The 19,797-nt window shown below is 38.1% G+C and overlaps 1 protein-coding gene across 1 annotated transcript in view; it reads left to right on the top strand.

Annotated features, from left to right (window-relative positions):
- Rab1a (RAB1A, member RAS oncogene family) overlaps nucleotides 1–19,480 on the top strand; it is a 38,801-nt gene extending 19,321 nt beyond the window's left edge. Inside the window, 5 exon segments of the mRNA XM_003467515.5 lie at nucleotides 9,691–9,786; nucleotides 17,338–17,433; nucleotides 18,268–18,399; nucleotides 18,664–18,847; nucleotides 18,850–19,480. Of these exon segments, the coding sequence (XP_003467563.2) occupies nucleotides 9,691–9,786; nucleotides 17,338–17,433; nucleotides 18,268–18,399; nucleotides 18,664–18,847; nucleotides 18,850–18,893 (552 nt within the window). The 3' untranslated portion in view covers nucleotides 18,894–19,480.
- The last annotated feature ends 317 nt before the right edge of the window (nucleotides 19,481–19,797 follow it).

Raw genomic sequence — 19,797 nt, 5'->3', positions numbered from 1 at the left:
TCATATATCTGAATATCTTTTTCTTTTCCTATGTTTGGGAAGTTTTCCTTAATTGTTTCTGTGAATAGCCTTTGCTGTTCCAATAGTAGCACCGGGACTGTATTTTTAATTGGTTTCTCTCAGCTTAGTTTGTTTCTGGGTCGGGAGGGTCTGTCACCCTCTGTTCAGGACTCCTCGCGCTGTATTATTTTTGGAATCTAAGTTGAATATCTCAGGGAGCCTCTGTAGCCTGCTGTTATCTATCTGCCATCTTTTTCAAGTTGGGGTTGTTTTTGAGAATGGTCTTTCTTTGTTGCATAAGCTGGTCTTCTGCCTCGGCCTCCCCAGAGTGCTAGGATTATAGGCATTATAGGCATCATTTTTCTTTAGAAATCGTAGATCAGTTTCCTTTAAAGATCCTTTTAAATTTTAATCTTATGTGTTAGATTTCGCATTATAAGGATTTGTCCACATGGGTTTTATGTAGCCCTTTTTTTGTTGTTGAATATTGTAGTATAGATGTCAAACTTGTCATTTTCTCTTTATATACTTCAGTAAAAACAGGACATTTTCCTAAAAAATGACAATGCCATTGTTAGTCTACAAAATGCTGTCTAAAAAATGCTGTGTTGTGGCTGGAGTAGAGTGCTTGACGAACACGTGCAAGGCTCTGGCTTGCATCTCTTGCACTGCCAGGACAAAATGGTTGTTTTGCTTGGGTTTAGATTAGGATCCAAACATGGTCCACACATTTTATTTGGTAGTTTCCCTTTTCCTCTTTTGAACCTAGAGAGTGCTTAGCTCCATGCACAGCCTTTTTAAACAAGCTTCTCACTAAGTTGTTAAGGCTGTCCTCAAACTTGTGATGTTCATGTGTCAGCTCTGTCAGTAGCTGAGATTAGAAGCATGTACACTACTCCCTGCTTGCTTGTTAGTGTTTTACACTTTCTTTTTTTGCTTTTCATGTTACTGACTTTACAGAAGCGGAGGCAGTTGTTTTGTATATTGTCTGACAGTACACAGTTGTCATTTTTGCTCTTTTGTGTCTCTTTATTCCTTTGTCCTTTTTTCTGTAATTGGAGGTAAGCCATAGAACTATGGCACCCATACAGTGGCTGTTTGGCTGTATATGGCACTATACATATAATTGTTTTGTTGGCAGGATTTGACATAGTAGTGTAGCTGGCCTTGAACTTACTAGGTAGCCCAGGTGGGACTTGAACTCATGGTGATCCTCCTGCTTCAAACTCATAAATGCTGGGATTATAGGCATGTTCCACCATATCTGACAGCCATTTATATTTAAATTAATTGAAACTGAAAAAATTAAATTGTGGCCCGTTTTATAGGCTATATGGGACTAGTGGCCACCATATTGGTTAGCAAGATTGTAGAACCTTTCCATTGTCACAGAAAGTTAAGTTGGACAGTGTTATTTTGATTAAATTTAGGTCTGTTTTTATTGACAGAATACTTTCTAGCTGATACTTTGTGGTTTATTTTAGATGATGACAGCTTGTCTCTCTACTCCCAGAGTTTTTCACAAGATTTTCATTTTATGAAAACAGTTTTGGCCAGGCATAATGGCACATACCTGTAATAATAGCTTTTCAGGAGGATGAGGCGTAGGGGATTGCCATGAGTTAAAGGCCACCATGGGCTGTGTAATGAGTTCAAGGTCAGCCTGAGCTACAAAGGAAGACCCTGTCTCACAAACAGAACAGCGAAACAAGAAGAATTTTATTTGCTTTGTGAGTTGAAAATTATGATGAATATTTGAAGAAAAGTATAATTTTAACACACAACACAAGGCCTTAATTCATATGTCTCACTGCCAGGTTATCTCTGAACTATAGTGATACATGCATGACAGCCCCTTTCAGTGCCATTTGGGCAGTCCCATGAGGTTGTATAAACAGCCCAGATGGGACAGTCCATGCATGTACTACTGGTGGGTCAAACTGGTGGGAACATTGTAACAGTTTTAACATTGTTAAAAAATTGACAAGAAACATGTTCACACCAAAATTTGCACACATATTTTCACAAGAAGCATTATTCATAACATAAAAAAAGCAGATGGAACCCAAATATCTTATCAGCTGGTGAATAGTTTTTTAAACTGTGAACTGTTTTTATATACATATACGTTTTCTTTCAGCTTCTCATGCTAATAAAACAATGCGATGTTTATACATGTGTGTCTTTATTTCATCAATGAGTATGTTCTCAAGTTGCATCCATTTACTTATAAAAGCCTCCAGTTTATCCTTCTTTATGGCTGAGTAGTCCTCCATTATATAAAAATACAACATCCTTTTTTTTTTTAACCCATTCCTTAGTCAATGGGCATTTAGGTTATTTCCAAGATCTGGGTGTTACCAACTGCTATGAACATGGGTGCACATATATCACTGTGGTGTGATGTTTTTGATTCTTTTGGGAAGATACTGAGAAGGGCAATAGCAGGGGTTGAATGGACCTCTAGTCCTAGGTTTTTGAGGAACCTCCACACTGATTTCCACAGTGGTTGCCCCAGTCTGCAGTCCCATCAACAATAGCCCCACAGCTCCTCTAGCATTTATCAGTTCATTTCTTGATAATAGCCATTCTTTCTTTCTTTAGAATCTCAGTGTTGTTTTAATTTGAATTTCTCAAATGACCAGTGCTGCTGAACATTTTTTCATTTATTCGCTGTTTGTATTTCTTCGTGTGAGGTGTATTTATCTCAGGTGCCCATTTTTGGATTGGGTCTCTGAATCTGGGAAGACTGATTATTTTATTTTTTAGTTCTTTCTGTATTCTTTTTTTTTTTTTTAATTTTTTTTGTCTTTTGTTTTCTTTCTTTCTTTCTTTTCTTTTTTCCGGTACCAAGGATTGAACTCATGACCGCCTGTTTGCAAGGCAGGTGCTTATGCCGCTGAGCTAAATCCCCAGCCCCTCTTTCTGTATTCTTGATAGTAGTCCTTTGCCTAAGGTACAGCTGGCAAACATCTCCCACATTGTGGATTGTCTCTTCACACTGTTGGTGGTTTCTCTTGCTGTGCAGAGCTTTTCAATAGGATAAGATCCCAGTTGTTGATTTTTTTTTTTGTGATAATGCCTGTGCTATCAGGGATTTGTTCATACAGTCTTTGCCTACCGCAGTGTCTTCAAGAGTTTTACGTACTCTATTGTCCAGCAGATTTAATGTTTCTGTATTAATAATAAGATCCTTGAGCCATTCTGGTTTTAGCTTAGTACATGGTGAACGACATGGGTCCAGTTTTAGTCTTCTGCATGTGTAGAGCCAGTTTTTTGAGCACCATTTATAAAAGAGGCCATCTTTCTTCCAGTGTGTTTGGCACCTTTGTCAAAGACAAGGTGGCTGAATGTGTCTGGATTTGTTTCTGCATCTTCTCATCTGTTCAGTTGATCTTCAGGTTGGATTTTTGTTGTTGTTTGTCTCTTGCTTGGTTGGTCCCTCTCTAGTTTTGGTATCCGGGTAATGCTTGCTTCCAGGAATGAATTGGGAGTATTGCTTCGCTTTCCATTTCATGAAAGAGTTTGAGAAGTAGTGTTGTTAGGTCTCTAAATTTCTTTAGAACTCAGCAGTGAATCCGTTAGGGCCTGGGCTTTTTTATGTTGATAAATTTTTAATTACATCTTTGATTTTATTTATTGATATTGGATTATTTAGTGTATATATATATATATTTTTTTGTCTTTTTCCTTTTTATCGGTACCAGGGAACGAACTCAAGACTGCCTGCTTGCAAGGCAGGCGCTTATGCCGCTGAGCTAAATCCCCAGCCCTGATTATTTAGTATTTTTATGTCTTGATTTATCTTTGGTAATTTATATATATGTATCTAGGAATTGTCCATTTCTTCAGTATTACAAGTTTTCAAAGTAGGTATAGAAGATTTTCTGAATTTCTGTAGGGTCTGTTATGATTTCACCCTTTTCATTCCTAATTGCATGAATTTGAGTCTTTGCTTTTTATTTTGATAAGGTTGGCTAAGGGTTTGTCAATTTTACTTAATCTTTTGAAGAACCAACCCTTTGATTCAATGATGCTATGTATTGTTTTTTACTATGTAGTGTGTTAATTTCTGCTGTGATCTTTATAATTTCCTCCCTGAGCTTTGGTTTAGCCTGCTTTTTTTCTTTCCCTAGAAAGAAAAAGTTGTTTATATATGTTTACTCTGTTTTCCTGATACAGGTATTTACTGCTATAATTTTCCCACTTAAGACTGCTTTTATTGTGTCCCACAGTTTTGGTATGTTGTATTGTCGTTAGCATTCAACTGAAAAACTAATTTCTTTTTTAATTTTATCTGTGACCTACTGGTTGTTCTATAGGGTGCTATTTAATTTCCATGTGCTAATAAAGTTCTTCTGGTTTCCAATATCATTGCACTATGGTCTGGTGGTATGCACGGGATAATTTCAGTTCCTTTGCATTTACTTAAGCCTGTTCTATAAGCCAGTATATGGTCTATTTTAGAGAATGTCCTGTGTGCAACTGACAAGAAAGTGTGTTCTGATGTTGTGGGGTGGAAATCTCTAGATATCTACTAAGTCCATATCTACTAAGTTAAAAGTTTGATTTAACTAATATTTTGTTATTGATTCTTTTTTTTTTTTGTCTAGTTGATCTGTTTTTTTGTGACAGTGGGATGTTGTGGTCTCTCAATAAAATTGTATTAGGGCTTATTTGATTTTTCATGCCTGTTAGTAATTGTTTTATATGGTTGGGTGCACTGGTATTTGTTGCATATATATTTATAATTGTTAGCTCTTCCTCTTGGATTGTTCCTTTTATGAGGATGTAGTGACCTTCTTTATCTGTTAATCAGTATTCACTTTGCAAATTCACTTTTCAAATAGAATAGCCACCCCTGCTTTTTTCTGCATTCCTGTTATATGGAATATTGTTTCCCATCCTTTGACTTTCAATCTGTGAATTTCTTTTTTAATTAAACATGCTTGTTACATGCAGCATATTGTTGGAGCTTGCTTCTTGATCCATTCTGCCAATCTGTCTTTTGATTGGTGACTTGAGGCCATTATCATTGGTGGTTATAATTGATATGTATTGACTTATCATATTTTCTTGTTGGCTCCCTTCTTTTTTCCCCTCCTTTTGTTTGTCTTCTCTGATGGATTCCTTCTGTTGAGGTTCATGGAGCTGTAGTCCTCATTATCTCTTTCTAGACTGTCCTTTAGAACAATTTCAGAGTGCTGGTTTGGTGGTCATAAATTTCCTCAGATGTTCTTTGTCATAGAAGTATCTTATTTCTCTATCAATTTTGAAAGATAGCTTAGCTCAGGGTACTCAGTCTGGGTTGAAAGTTGTTTTCCTTAAAAACTTGAAGTACTTCACTCCAAGCTGTCCTTGACTTGGGAGTTTATGCTGAGAAGTCAGCTGTAATTCTGATGGGCTTTCCTTTACAGGTGATTTGTTTCTTTTCTCTAACAGCTTTTAAGATTATATTCTTGTGTTGGATATCTTGAATCTTGACTGTGATATGTCTGGCTATAGATATCGCCTCACCCCCAATTCTGGAAACATCTATATAGATGTTTTTTTAATGGCTAATTGAAGTTCTATATGCCTTATTTATCTGCAAGTCATATTCTTTTTCTCTACCAAGAAAGTTTTCTGTCCTGATTTCTGGGAACATTTTTTAAATATCATTTGTGGTATGGTATCTGTTGCTTTTTCATTGACTCTAGTCCAGTTTAAGTTACTCCTCTTTGTCTCATCGAGCAGCTGCTGGATTGGTTTTTCACGGACCCTTGCTATTTTTGAGAAATCTTTCCTTTTCTGATCACTGACTGTAAGTCTCTTTTCAATATCTGAGATCCTGTCCTCACACTGGCCTAATCTGCGTTGAATAATTTCATTGGAGCTTTTATTCTCCTGGATCTCTGCTTGAATCTGCTTCATGGATTCCATTTCTTTCCTATGCTGGCTTCCATAATTTTCTTAAGGTTGTCTTTTTTTTTTTTTTGGTCTGTGTGTGCTCTAACATCACTAAGCATGGTGTGAATTTTGATAATGTCTATAGTTATCTAAGAGATTATTTCTGATTTCATTTTTTTCCAGCGCCTCATTCAATTGCTTTGTTGTGTACACTTCAGAGAGACCTGGTGGAGGGCTTTTGGATTGTCCTACCTCGTTGCTCCTTTGGATTTGCCCTTGGTGAACTGGATGTCTGGGGTTGCATTTTGCTTAAGTGTCTTTATTTATTTATTTTTTAAAATTTTAATCCCTGGCATGATGCTTGTAAGTTGCCTATTGTGGGTTGCTTTATTGGTAGTATTTAAGACCCTTAGGTGACTGCTGCTTCTCTGAGGTATCTTCCAGGGATAGCTGGTTTTTGGGTTTTGAGTCTGTTGGAAGTTCTTACCTCTTTACTTTGTTGGAGATGCGAGGTTGTTTGTTTTGCCTTGTCCCTGGTTCTTTGGCACTGTACCACTGTATTTTCTGTGACCGTTAGTTACTAATCTCAGTCACAGATTATCAGGGCCAATAGCTATTTAAAACAATAATGTCACTTGCGGCTATAGTGGTACCAATATATCAAACACTGCCTAGAAAAAAACAAACTGAGCCAACCTTTAATTTGGGGCTTTTAACTATTTGAACTAGATTTGTGATTATATAACAAAATTTAAACAAACCAGATAATTATATGCAATATGTTATTCCACAATGTGTCAGTTTTGCCCTTGGGGTTAAAATTTAAAATGGATTAAGGAAAATATAGAGAAGTGGAAGAAGAGAAAGAGATAAGAAGTAAGGTTGGAGGACAAAGATGGATCACACCAGTTTAGGGAAACCCGGGGCAGAAGACTGAAGGAAAAGAGAGATGGAAGAGGTAAAAGGAAGAACAGAACAGAACCACACCCACAAAGAGGTTAGGAACCACTTCCACACTGGTATAAATAATAAAGGGGAAAGAGAAAATAAATTTTTAAAAATCAAAAAGTAAAAGAAAAACAAATAATCCTCTTCAGGATTCTCTCTGGTTTCACAAGTAGACAACCAGTGGAGATAGAGTCCAGAATTGTGCCAGTCTATCCCAGGAAGTCAGCAGTTGCTTTATGGCAGAATAGTGGATAATCTCAGCAGGCTTGCCCTGGAACAGACTCAGTTCAGCTTGCTGCAGTCCAGGCAATTTCTGGGAAGCTGCCCAGCTAGGAGCTGCTAGAGAAAGCCTGCAGCAATTCTGGGTTCTGGGCTTATTCCACTAGTACCCAAAATGGTTCCTGGCTAAACACTCTCTCCTGGTAGGAGGACTAAATCCTCTGCACTCACTGCCAGCCACAGTCCTCCATGTGCACTGCTTCCCTCCACTGCCACTGTCCTCTATTGCTGCATCTCTGCAATGGCCTCCGGGCTTGCCAGCAGTTGTGGTGACTGTATGTCCCCAGGTTCTAACAGCTCCTCTCAACACAGTGATCCCGTGTCGGAGAAGGTGCCCCCAGCTACTGCCTTCTTTATACTCTCTCTGTGGGCTTCAGTTTGCACTGCAGATTCTTTCTGGGTCAAGGGGAACCCATTTCCTTCCGTCCTTGTCTTCCTCAAGATGCTATATTCTAGTGTCTGAATGGTGACTCTCAGGCTGTTTTCTCTGCCGCTCACTGCTCCACCGTCTTCCCAGAAGTCCAGCTGGTGAATAGTTTTTAAGAAGTGTGTATGGGCTGGGCACTCAGGAGGCAGGGGCAAGAGGAGCGATGTGAGTGGAGGCCAGCAGGAGCTACTTATTGAGACTGTGTCTCAAAGAAAAAAATTGGTTAGTGATTGAGTACTAGGGTATGAAGGAAAAAGGAAAAGGGGCTGCTGATTTAAAGTACTGTGGTACCTCAACAATTTGGTTCACAAGGATAAATGTTTGGCAACATTTTGTTTTTGTTTGCATACTGCATTAGGTGATGAATATGCCAGTGGCCATATTTCCCGCATAAACACAAATGAGGCCATCATTTCCGAAAGCATAGAACAAATTAAGTTGGTGAACTGGGATGTGCCCCACTGTATAAGGTTCCTTTGGGGGTGATGTAATATTACAGAATAGTTAAGAGAGTTGTACAACCATGTGCATGTACTAAAATTGCACTGGTTTATATACCTTAGAATGATGCATATGTGAGGCCTTGGGTTCATTCCGCATTAACAAGGAGACACAAAAATTCATAGAAAAATGAATTTGCTTCTTCCTCCCTTCCATTACTGGAGATTCTTCCCTGGGCCTTCACACTAAACTAAACCCTCATCCTTTTTAAAAAGTTTACTTATTTATTTTCATTTTGAGACACAGGGTCTTGCTTTGCCCAGGAGTGTCTTGTGTATGCATTAGCCTCCTAGAATTCAGAGATCACAGCATGTCACCACACCCCAGATAGAAGAGTGAATCTTATATGCAGTATATCTGACATTAAGAAACTGATAATTAGGAAATGCAATCGATTTTTTAAAAAAAAATGTCCACAAGAGGAGAGTTGTTGGTGTTTTGTTTTGTTTGGTACTGGGAATCAAACTGAGGACTTCATACTTGGTGGGCAGGAGCTTGTGCTGCTGAGCTCTGGCCCCCTATGGTCATTGTTTTGTGGTGAATAAATGGGATGGGTGGGGTAGTAGTAAGGTTACTGTTTAGCAGTTAGGAAAAGTTTTTTTTGGGGGGGGGGACTGGGGATCGAACTCATGACCTTGAGCTTGCCAGGCAGGTGCTTAAGCCACTGAGCTAAATCCCTGTCCCAGGAAGATTATTAATGCTACACACACATGTAGTCTCAATAACTCTGGGAGGTTGATACAAGGGTCAGGAAATCAGAAGCAATTTGGGCAACAGATTCTGTCTCAAAAATAAATAAAATCATCATAATCCCTGAAAATTAAAAAAAATTTTTTTTTCCTGTACAATATATATAGAAGAATGTGCCAAGAACTGGCATGGTAGTGCACTCATGTAATCCTAGCTGCAGGGACTGGCTAAGCTGGAGGACGATCACACATTTGGGGCTAGAGCAAGGCCAGTCATGAGAACACGGAGCTCCAGAGGCAAGCCATGTAAACAAATTGTTGGGACTAGAGCAAAGCCAGGTGTCTGACCTTGGAGTTCTTTCTTGTTAACTACAGCACAAGTAGTGCCGAGAATGTTTCGCGTTCAGTGTTCTCAGCACAATGCAGAGACATTGCATTTTTAGCCCCATCACATGCTTCCCTCCCTTTTTTACAATGTATAAATCAAGGGGTAGACCATGAGGGATTGTCACTGCCTTTCCGTCACAGAGGTCAGGTCCCATCCAGTGACAGCTTCCTTTTTAGTATGTGCGTAGTTTTTTCTGAGTCTTCCATTGCCCCCTCTCAGACCCTGTTGGCTATGCAGGTTGCAGCATGAGCACTTGATATGGCTGGGGCAAGAGGATTAAGAGTTCTAGTTGTGTTCAGGGAATTCTAGGCTGGCCTAGACTAATAAGGTGCTCACTGACTGAAAAGAAATTGTTAAAAAATATTAGAACAAATTTTAATGGAAAAAGATAGTTAGATAGTCAGTGCTTTGTAATCAGAACATTCAGAACATAAATACTGGCATAGGATTGAATGGCTATCAGCATGCTGTACTTTAAAGTTTTTTTTTTTTTTTTATAAACTACATAAAAGCAAATACTACTTACCTGTCAACATTGATTTTCATTTTCAACTTTTTTTTCCCTTCAGGATGATACGTATACAGAAAGCTACATCAGCACAATTGGTGTGGATTTCAAAATAAGAACTATAGAGTTAGATGGGAAAACAATCAAGCTACAAATCGTAAGTGATTTTTGGTTGGAAATTTTTTGTTATAAACCTAGAATGTATTATTCATATATATGTAATAGGCTAACAAAAATTGAGTATAAAGTTCTTAAGAATCAGGCATCTGCTGGGCACACACCTGTAGTCTCAGCACTTGGGAGGCTGAGGCAGAAAGGTTGCTGCAGGTTTGAGGACAGCCTAAACTAACAGTGAGTTTAAGGGCAGCACAAACTATATAACAAGACCCCATCTAAGGAAAAAATAAAAAATCAAATGTGTGATGGAATGGTAGAATAACTGTTTAGACTGAAGGTAATTTCCCAGGGTTACTTTTCTCATTGAAAACTTTTCTATCTTTTCTTCCTTCCCTTCCTCTTTCCCTGTTTGGGGATTGTGCTAGGGATTGAACCCAGAGCCTCTTTACATTAAGCACTTGTGAAATGTACCTCATTGAAATATCTTCTTAAAGCAGAAAAATTCATTCTTTAAGTCGAACTTGGTCCTAGTGTTTTTTTAAATTTAAATAGTGGTTCTCTGAGTTCAAGTTTGCTTTTAAAAGTGTTAACTGAACATTTTCTTCTACTGTGGTCATTGCTGTGGAACATTGGAAGTAACTGAGGAGAGGTTCTTCCTATGTGCCTTTGTTGAAGAGGACACACATTTATTTGAGTCTTTTAACCTTTTTTTTTAGATACTACTTACTAAATATTGAAAGACAGGATTTTTGTTGGGAGGAAACGTACTTTTTTTTTTTTTTTTTTAAAGAAACAAGGTCTCGCCATGTCAGATTGGCCTTGAACTGTCTATGTGGCCTCTCAAACTCATGGCAATCCTGTGTTAGCCTCTTGAGTGCTAAGATTACAGGCATGTGCCTCTATACCTGGCATGTCTTTCTTGCCTTTTTTTGGGGGCAGGGGGTCTTTTTTGAGGTAGGGTCTCTCTGCAGTTCAGGCTGGCCTTGAACTTGATTCTTAGCTTAGGCTGCCCTCGAACTCACAGAGATCCTCCTGCTGCCTCAGCCTCTTTAGTGCTGGGATTACAGGTGTGTGGATGTACCTTTTTTTTTTTTTAAACATAGTCATTTTACTTTGAGAAATTTAGTGATTTGATTAAAGATACTGGCAGAACCACGTGATCCATAGCTCTCTGTCTTTGATGTGTTGTGTGTCCCTGTACTGTCCTACTCCTTTATCTATTCTTATGTCCCAATACTTAATCAAATACAGGCAGTCACAATAGTTTGTGTTCTTTTTAATATGACTGGGTATGTGGCCATATCTGTGGTTTAAAAAGAAATACCAGCTGAGCATGACAGCGCATGTTGTAATCCCAAGTGTATGGGAAACCGTTAGAGGAAAATGCCAAGTTTGAGCCCAACCTTGGCAGTTTAGCAAGAATCTATCTCAACAATAAAGTAAAAAAAAAAAACAAAAAAAAACAGAACTAGGGCATGGTAGTGTACTCTTGTAATTCTAGCACCTGGGATTTTGTGGCAGGAGTATTGTTGTGAGTTCAAGAGCAGCCTGACTAGTAAGTTCAAAGCCTGAACTAAACAGTGAGAACTTGTTTCAACTCATTTCAAGCCCCCTCAAAAAACAGAAAGAAAGAAAAAGCATTGAGAGGATTATGAGTCCAATGCCAGCCCAAGTAGTGTAGCTGAGACTGTATCTCAAACAAAAAAACAAAAACTATTGAGATTGAGATTGGTTCTCACTATATTGCCAAGGTGGCCTCAAACTGCAGATCTCCTTACCTTAAGCACATTAGTAGCTGGGATTACAGGTGTGTGCTACTTGTGCATGCCTCAGTAGTTTTTAGAATGGGCTGTTAGTGTGAGATAACATAGAAAATCTTTTTGTGGAACTGGTACCACAGTAAACTGGAAGGAGTCATGAATTTGGAGTGAGATGACTTGTATTTAGTTCCAGTATTTACTTGTTAAGAATATCAAAGTTTTAACTTACACATACTGACTTTTCCCTGAGACTTAGTTTCCCTTTAGAATGAGTGTGATGATACCTAATTTACTAATTTATAAAATAGTTATGAGAAGCAAACGTAGGAAGTAGTTTTGTGTATATGTACATAAGATTACATGAGAAATCCATTCCTTTGTAAACGTTTGGGCTGCATATAAATTTACTGATGGTGTGAATGGATGTTTGATATGTTGTTACTTTTTTTAGTGGCTCCCTTAGGTGAATCTGATGAAGTAGAACATGACAAAAGAGGCACTGATAAACATATTTGTAGTCCAAAATAGGTCTTAGAATACTTAGCAGACATAATTTGAAATATTTTGAACAGGATGACAGGTTGACTACCACATTAGGTTTTCCTGTTACAGGATCAACTTTATACTTGGAACATAAAGAATATTGCAGAACTAACTTTCCACGCCAGCCTGACATGATGTGTGATAATTGGTCTCCGAAAGATTTGGGTGTCTTTTTTGGAAACATGTACATGTATTCATTTTTTCTTTCCCTGAGACACTTGGGGGATTGAACCCAGGGTCTTTGCACTGAGTACATTCCAGCCCACTTAAAAAATTTTCATTTTGAGGCTGGGGATTTAGCTCTGCTGCAAAAGCGCTTGCTTGGCAAGTTTTAGGTCATGAGTTTGATCCCCGGTACCAAAAAAAAATTTTTTTTTTTTTACTTTGAGATGGAGTCAGTAACTTGCTTATTTTGGACTTGAATTTGAGACCTTCTTGCTTCAACCTCCCAGAGTGCTGAGATTACAGCCATGCGGTATTGGTACTACACCCAGCTTGGAAATGATTTTATAGATCACTCTTTGTTTGTTTTTTTTCAGTGGAAATTTCCTTTCCATGTTTGTCCTATTTATTTAGTTTATTTTAGTTTAGAACTAAATTAAGACAGGGTCTTGCGGGGCTGGGGATTTAGCTCAGTGGCATAAGCGCCTGCCTTGCAAGCAGGTGGTCGTGAGTTCAATCCCTGGTACTGATAAAAATGAAAAAGACAAAAAAAAAAGAAAGTGTAAAAAAAGAGACAGGGTCTTGCCATGTAACTCATATTGACTTTTATTTCACTGTGTACCTCAGGCTGACCTTGTACTCAAACTGATTCTCTTGCCTCAGCCCAAGTGGTGATATAGGTGCATGCCACCATACTTGCCAAGTGCCCTTTTTTAAAAAAAGTATAGTAGTTTGGAGCACTCAGTCTTGAGAAAAAAAAAAAAAAGAAAATAAAAAAGTATAGTAGTTACTTCAATTTATAAATAATCTGTAGTTAATCCTTTTTAAAAAAAATGTTTTTGGTTTTTTGTTTTGTTTTTGGTTCTTTCATTCGTTCGTTCATTCGTTCTTTCTTTCTACAGACTATTGCTGTGTAGTTCAGGCAGGCCTCAGAGTCACTATGTAGACTGGGCTGCTTTCAAACTCGCAGAGATCCTCTTGCCTATAAATCTCCCAAGTGCTGGGATTACAGGCATGCACAACTCACACAACTTCTAGTCATTAATTCTTTACATACTGAGTGAAGCCAGATGGTTAATCTTGTTACAACCTCTCTTCTACATCTAAAATTGGTCAGCTGAGGCATGTTTTTAGAAAACTTTTGCAATTTGGGCTATCCTGTTGCATTTTATAAATACAGTCTGTTAAAATGTGATTTCTGGAATCAAGTATGAGATACAATACATGATGGTGAATGGGTATGGTTGTGCACGCTCGTAATCCTAGTATTCAAAAGGCAGGATTAGTATGAGTTTGAGGCCAATCTGGGTGACATAGTGAATTCAAGACCAGCCTGAGCTATCTAGCAAGACCCTGTTTCAAAAAACAATTACAACAAAACCATGAGATAAATCCTCTCAGTTTTAACTGTTTTCTTTTAAAATTATCTCTTGGCTTTATGTGTCTCTTTTCATTATTAACCCACAAGAGGATATTGAAGCCTGAATTTACATTTGTTGTCTCAATAGCCATGTTACCTAAAGCCATATTACCTAGTAGCCTATTACCTAGTGTCTTAGTTACTTTTTACTCATTGCTGAGACAAAATGCCTGAAGCCCAAAGTTGGGAAAGGAATGGTTTATTTCTTACAGTTTTTGGAGGTTTCAGTCCATACTTAGTTGGCTCCAAGGCAGGGTGGCCTGGCTGGGCCGAAGTTCATGGCAGCTGCAAACAGCAAAGCAGAAAACGGCAAAAAAGCAAGACACGCCTTCTTCCTGCCATTACATCACATCCTGGCTCCACCCCTAGGCCAGTTTAGCAATGAACCAATCACATATGCATAATGCAAATGCACGAGGCCTGGGGGCCACAACATAAATCATGACACCTAGTGAACAAGCAGATTTTGATTTGCTTGATTTTAAGAGAGAGAGAGAGAGAGAGAGAGAGCGCGAGAGAGAGCGAGTGAGCAAGCGAGTTTCCATTCAATGACTGGTGTTTAAAAATCTAAGTGCAAATTTTACCTGTAACCTTAGCACATGTCATCTTTATGGCTTCAGTTACCCTGTTAGGTATTCTAGGTCCTTCACTGTTTTTATTTTGTGAGATTTTTATTTTAATTATGTTTTCCTTTCAATTTGCTGTTTAATTGTGACATTTGGATGTTTGTCAAAGTTAGTGCTTATAAAACATTCAAGAATGTAGGGTAGATTCAGAATCAGTGGTGTATGATGGAAGACCTCTTTCTGTGATTGCTCATTCATTCATGAAACATTTATAGAAACGCCTGTATTACGTAGGCACATAGAATTGAGATTATGAGTAAAGGATGACCTAATTACAGTGGTAAGTACTAATACTACTGCTGGGAAATTGAGTCAGGAAAGTTTTTGAGGGTGGCAAAGAAATGTGAGAAATTTACTGTTTGGATGCTGTTTCTTAGCTTTAGTTAGCTAAATGTTAACATTTAGTCACAAAAAATTTTTCATTTTTGCTGTTTTTGAATTGAAAGTTCTTGGACAGGGAAGGGAAGAAAACTAACATTTTATTGAGTAGCTTTTGTAGTTAGGCACTGCTAAGTATTTTACAAACATTAATTTAAACCCCTTGAACTGCTGTATAAAGTGAATTGTATCTATGATTTTTAGCTGACGACACTGATAGATGTTGAATAAGCAGGAACAGGTGAAATCTCTGATGTTTTGAACTGAGGTTGACTTGTGTCCAAAGTTCATGCTTTTAGCCAGGCATGGTGGTACAGACCTGTAATCAATCCCAGCCCTCCATAGGAGGATCTGCAAGTTCTAGAGCAGCCTGAGCTACAAAGTGAACTCAAGGCCAGCCTAAATTGCATAGTGATACCTTGTCTCAAACAAGAGGCCAAAAAAAAAAAAAAAAAAAATCATACTCCTTAAAGGATATCATGAAAGGTCCTCAATGATAACAGTAGATCTCAACGTCTTCTAAGCTCTCAGGCTCAGGCATAATAATTCTCACACATGTATGCACAAAAGCCTCTGTAACTTGTATTTTTGTTCTTTACTTTTTTTTTTTTTTTTTGCCCAAGAAGCACTAAGATATATCTCAAACCATTTTACCACTTTCTTTTCTTTCGGGTTTTTTTTTTTGTTTGTTTGTTTGTTTGGATTGGTTTGGGTTTTTTGAGATACGGGGTCTTGCTATGTAGTTCCAGGCTGGTATCAAACTCCAAACAATCCTACCTCAGTCTCCAGAGCACTGGGATTACCAGTATAGGCCACCATGCCTATTTTTTTGCAGGTGGCGGGAGAGAGGTAGAGTTTTACTATGTAATTCAGGCTGGACTTGAGCTCACTGTGTAGTGTAGGCTGGTCTCAAATTTGTAGTCTTCTGCCTCAGTCTCCTGAATGCTGTGTGTACGACCTGGGCCACCATACTAGGCTGCTGCTTGTTTTTGTGGTACTGAGGACTGAATCCAGGGCTTTGTAGTAGTGTACTAGGTAAGGACTCTACCACTGAGCTACATTCCCAGCCTTACCAGTATCTTTAATGGGGCAGTAATTATTCTAATTAATATGCTTTTAATAGGACATGATTGTTTAGCAGCAGTTTAAACAAAGTTCTCATTGCCAAGTGAGTTTGTTTTTTGTTTGTTTGTTTGTTTTTGTTTTTTGAGACAGGGTCTCACTGTATAGTTCAGGCTGGTCTTGAACTCACTTTGTAGCCCAGGCTGGCCTCGAACTCACAGCGATCCTCCTGCCTTGGCCACCTGAGTGGGAGTTGCAGGCATGCGCCACTGTGCCCAGCTGTGAGTTTGATTCTTGGTATTTTTAACAATTAATCCTTACTTATTTAGAGACAAGCACTGACTGTCTAACCTAGGATGGCCTCAAACACTTATCTTTTGCCTTACCCCTCAAATGCTGGGATTGTAGGCATATGTCAACATACCTTCTAACAATTAGTTATTTTAAATTTAGAGCATTGATGTAGATAGTTAGCTGTTTATCACTATGAACAAAGACATGAGAAAAGTTTTGAGGACAGATTTATTATGGCTCATGATATTTCAGTCCATAGTCAGTGGTTCCATTGCTTTAGGTCTGTGGGGGGGGGAACATCATGGTTTTGAAGGAAAGCTACCTTCCATCTGGCAACAAGAAAGTGGAGAGGATTCAAGAGCCTGTAAGGAAGGAGCTAGGCACTAAATACAGTCTTCAGGGTCACTTCGCTACCATTCATTCTGTGTTTTTCATCACTTCTCAGTGATTATATCAAATTACTGTATTATAATCCACTGAAATTAAAATCTTGGGATCCAGTCACTTGAGAAAAGCCCATCAGTGACTATGTCTTGTACACCATACGGGGTGGGGGGTAGTGTCGGATACCAACCATAAACATCCACTAATGGAAGCACTTGTTTTGGGTGTTTGAGCCTAAATGTTGAAGTATGGTAAGTTGTTCTTAAAATAAGTTTTAGAAAGGCTTGAAATCATCCTCCTTTTGTTATTTTAAGATAATATATTAAGGTAATACCCGCTTGAGGTGGTGAAAGTGCTATCTTGACTGGTTGCTACCCAATTTTAGATCCCTTCATTCCTTTCCAAGGTCTTGAGATGTGCTAGCCAGTGTTTTGTGTGAGACTGCACTCTATTCATGGATCTGTGGGCTGGGCTAGTCTAGGCACTTTCCTAAGCTAGATGACCTGTTTCTGCACTCATACTGAATGCCTAGCATGATGATAAAAGCTGTAGATGGGGAATATGAAAAATGTGCAATAATTTTGGTCTCAAAAGAGCTTATAATTTTGGGATCTTTGTTACTAGCAAAATATTAAGTAGGCATGAGTTTTTTAAAAAAACTTCTATGTGTGGGGCTGGGGATTTAGCTCAGCGGCATAAGCACCTGCCTTGTAAGCAGGCGGTCATGAGTTCGATCCCTAGTACCGGTAAAAAATGAAAAAGACAAAAAAAAATATAAATAAATAAAAAATAAAAAACTTCTATGTGCTTGGCACTTACGCAGTTCAGTATTGTGAACATTAAAAGCCATTTTTGTATCAAATCTAGGTGATCTCTACACCTATGAAAACTAAATTATTCAGTACTTTCTTTCAATTCTAGTTTAATGGAATTGTTTGGTTTTCTTGATTGTTTTGTGACAGTGGGACACAGCAGGCCAAGAAAGATTTCGAACAATCACCTCTAGTTATTACAGAGGAGCTCATGGCATCATAGTTGTGTATGATGTGACAGACCAGGTAAGTTCCAAGAGAAAATGGTTAATGTGACAGAGAAGTCACTTTGGTAAATTTCAGATTCATTCATTCTAGTCTCTGCTCCTTGTCTCTCTAGTGCTGGGGGAGCAAACCCAGGACATTAGTGTTGAGCTTCAGCCTAGCCATTTTTCTTCTGAAGAGAGGGTTTTCCTGAGTCACGCAGGCTGGGCTCCTAATTGTCATTCTGTCTCAATCTCTCAGAGTCCTGGGATTTTTACATTCATATAAACTATCAATCTGCTATAAAAATTATGGCAGAAACTTTGTCAACCTCCAAATGCAACTGGGAATCACGGAAAAGGTATTTTCCTTTAGTAAACAAATTTTAGTAATAGGGTTTACATTTAATTGTTCAAGGGATTAAATAACAGATCATATAGGCAGGAAGTTATATTCTTAGTTTTAAGCATAAATAAGAATTTGCCCAGTTATTAGCATTTTCCTCTTAGAACTGCCAGAAGTATACTGGGCTTGGTGGTTGGTGTACACCTATAATCTCAGAACTTGAGGGGCTAGGGCAAGGAAGATCACAGGTTTTAGGGCAGCATACACTACATAGTGTAAACCTGTTGCACAGAAAACCAAACCTAAATAAAAATATTAAGCTGTAATAGTCTTTCAAATATAGCATTTTCGTCTTCATTCTTCACATTTCATCTTTAAGTTCTAGTTCATTACTCATTTAATAAATCATCTCTCCTTGTACATAATTTTGCAGTCTGTCTTGTTATTGGCTCTTTGGGTGCTTTTGTATATCATTCGATCATTAGAACAACTGTGTCGAGAATTGTATTATAAAAATATCTTATCTTTTAGGAGTCCTTCAATAATGTCAAACAGTGGCTGCAGGAAATAGATCGTTATGCTAGTGAAAACGTCAACAAGTTATTGGTGGGGAACAAATGTGATCTTACTACAAAGAAAGTAGTAGACTACACAACAGCAAAGGTATATTTGTTGATATGTTTGATTTTTTTTTTTTCATACTGAATTTGAAGATGTTGAATTTTACTTTTGAATGGGTATAGATCCCTATGATGGCCATAACCACCTTCACTTAAAAATATGTGTATTATAATATTTTGACAGTTACAACTCATCTACCATTTGGCTGCAGTAAACCTAGTCTTTCCTAATTCCCATTTCATAGAGTAGAAATGAACAAAGTGAAAAATATTTTTCAGTGTTTATTATGCTTTATTATTCCCTTAGGAATTTGCTGATTCCCTTGGAATCCCATTTTTGGAAACCAGTGCTAAGAATGCAACGAACGTAGAACAGTCTTTCATGACGATGGCAGCTGAGATTAAAAAACGAATGGGCCCTGGAGCAACAGCTGGTGGCGCAGAAAAATCCAATGTTAAAATTCAGAGCACTCCAGTCAAGCAGTCAGGTGGAGGCTGCTGCTAAAATTTGCCTCCGTCTTTTTCTCACAGCAATGAATTTGCAATCTGAACCCGTGAAAAAACAAAATTGCCTGAATTGTACTGTATGTAGCTGCACTACAACAGATTCTTACCGTCTCCACAAAGGTCAGAGATTGTAAATGGTCAATACTGACTTTTTTTTTATTCCCTTGACTCAAGACAGCTAACTTCATTTTCAGAACTGTTTTAAACCTTTGTGTGCTGGTTTATAAAATAATGTGTGTAATCCTTGTTGCTTTCTGATATCAGACTGTTTCCCGTGGTTGGTTAGAATATATTTTGTTTTGATGTTTATATTGGCATGTTTAGATGTCAGGTTTAGTCTTCTGAAGATGAAGTTCAGCCATTTTGTATCAAACAGCACAACCAGTGTCTGTCACTTTCCATGCATAAAGTTTAGTGAGATGTTATATGTAAGATCTGATTTGCTAGTTCTTCCTTGTAGAGTTATAAATGAAAAGATTACACTATCTGATTAATAGTTTCTTCATACTCTGCATATAATTTGTGGCTGCAGAATATTGTAATTTGTTGCACACTATGTAACAAAACAACTGAAGATATGTTTAATAAATATTGTACTTACTGGAAGTAATATCAAACTGTATGGTGATAAGTATTGTTTTAATTCTTATGGTTAAAGGTAAATAGAGGCTTGCAATATACTCAAAACAGCCATTCCTGTATGCAGTCAGGGAATAACAGACCATTAGGGCAGTATCCAGCATTTGCTTTCTAGCTAGTAGACCTGATTACAGACCTAAGTTAGGGAGATGTCTGTACTGTTACAGATTTAACCAGCTTAAGTGGTTCAGGAGCTTAAATTATATGGGAAAAAGTTTTTTTTGGTACCAGGCTTGAACTTAATGACCTTGCACTTGCCAGGCAAGCACTTGTACTGCTGAACTGAATCCTTGGC

This window comes from Cavia porcellus, unplaced genomic scaffold, assembly GCF_034190915.1.
Source record: "Cavia porcellus strain 051 isolate PalLab524CR breed Dunkin Hartley unplaced genomic scaffold, mCavPor4.1 scaffold_18, whole genome shotgun sequence".
Lineage (NCBI taxonomy): Eukaryota > Metazoa > Chordata > Mammalia > Rodentia > Caviidae > Cavia > Cavia porcellus.
Note: the sequence above shows the minus strand (reverse complement) of the source record. Positions and strands in the feature narration are given on the sequence as shown.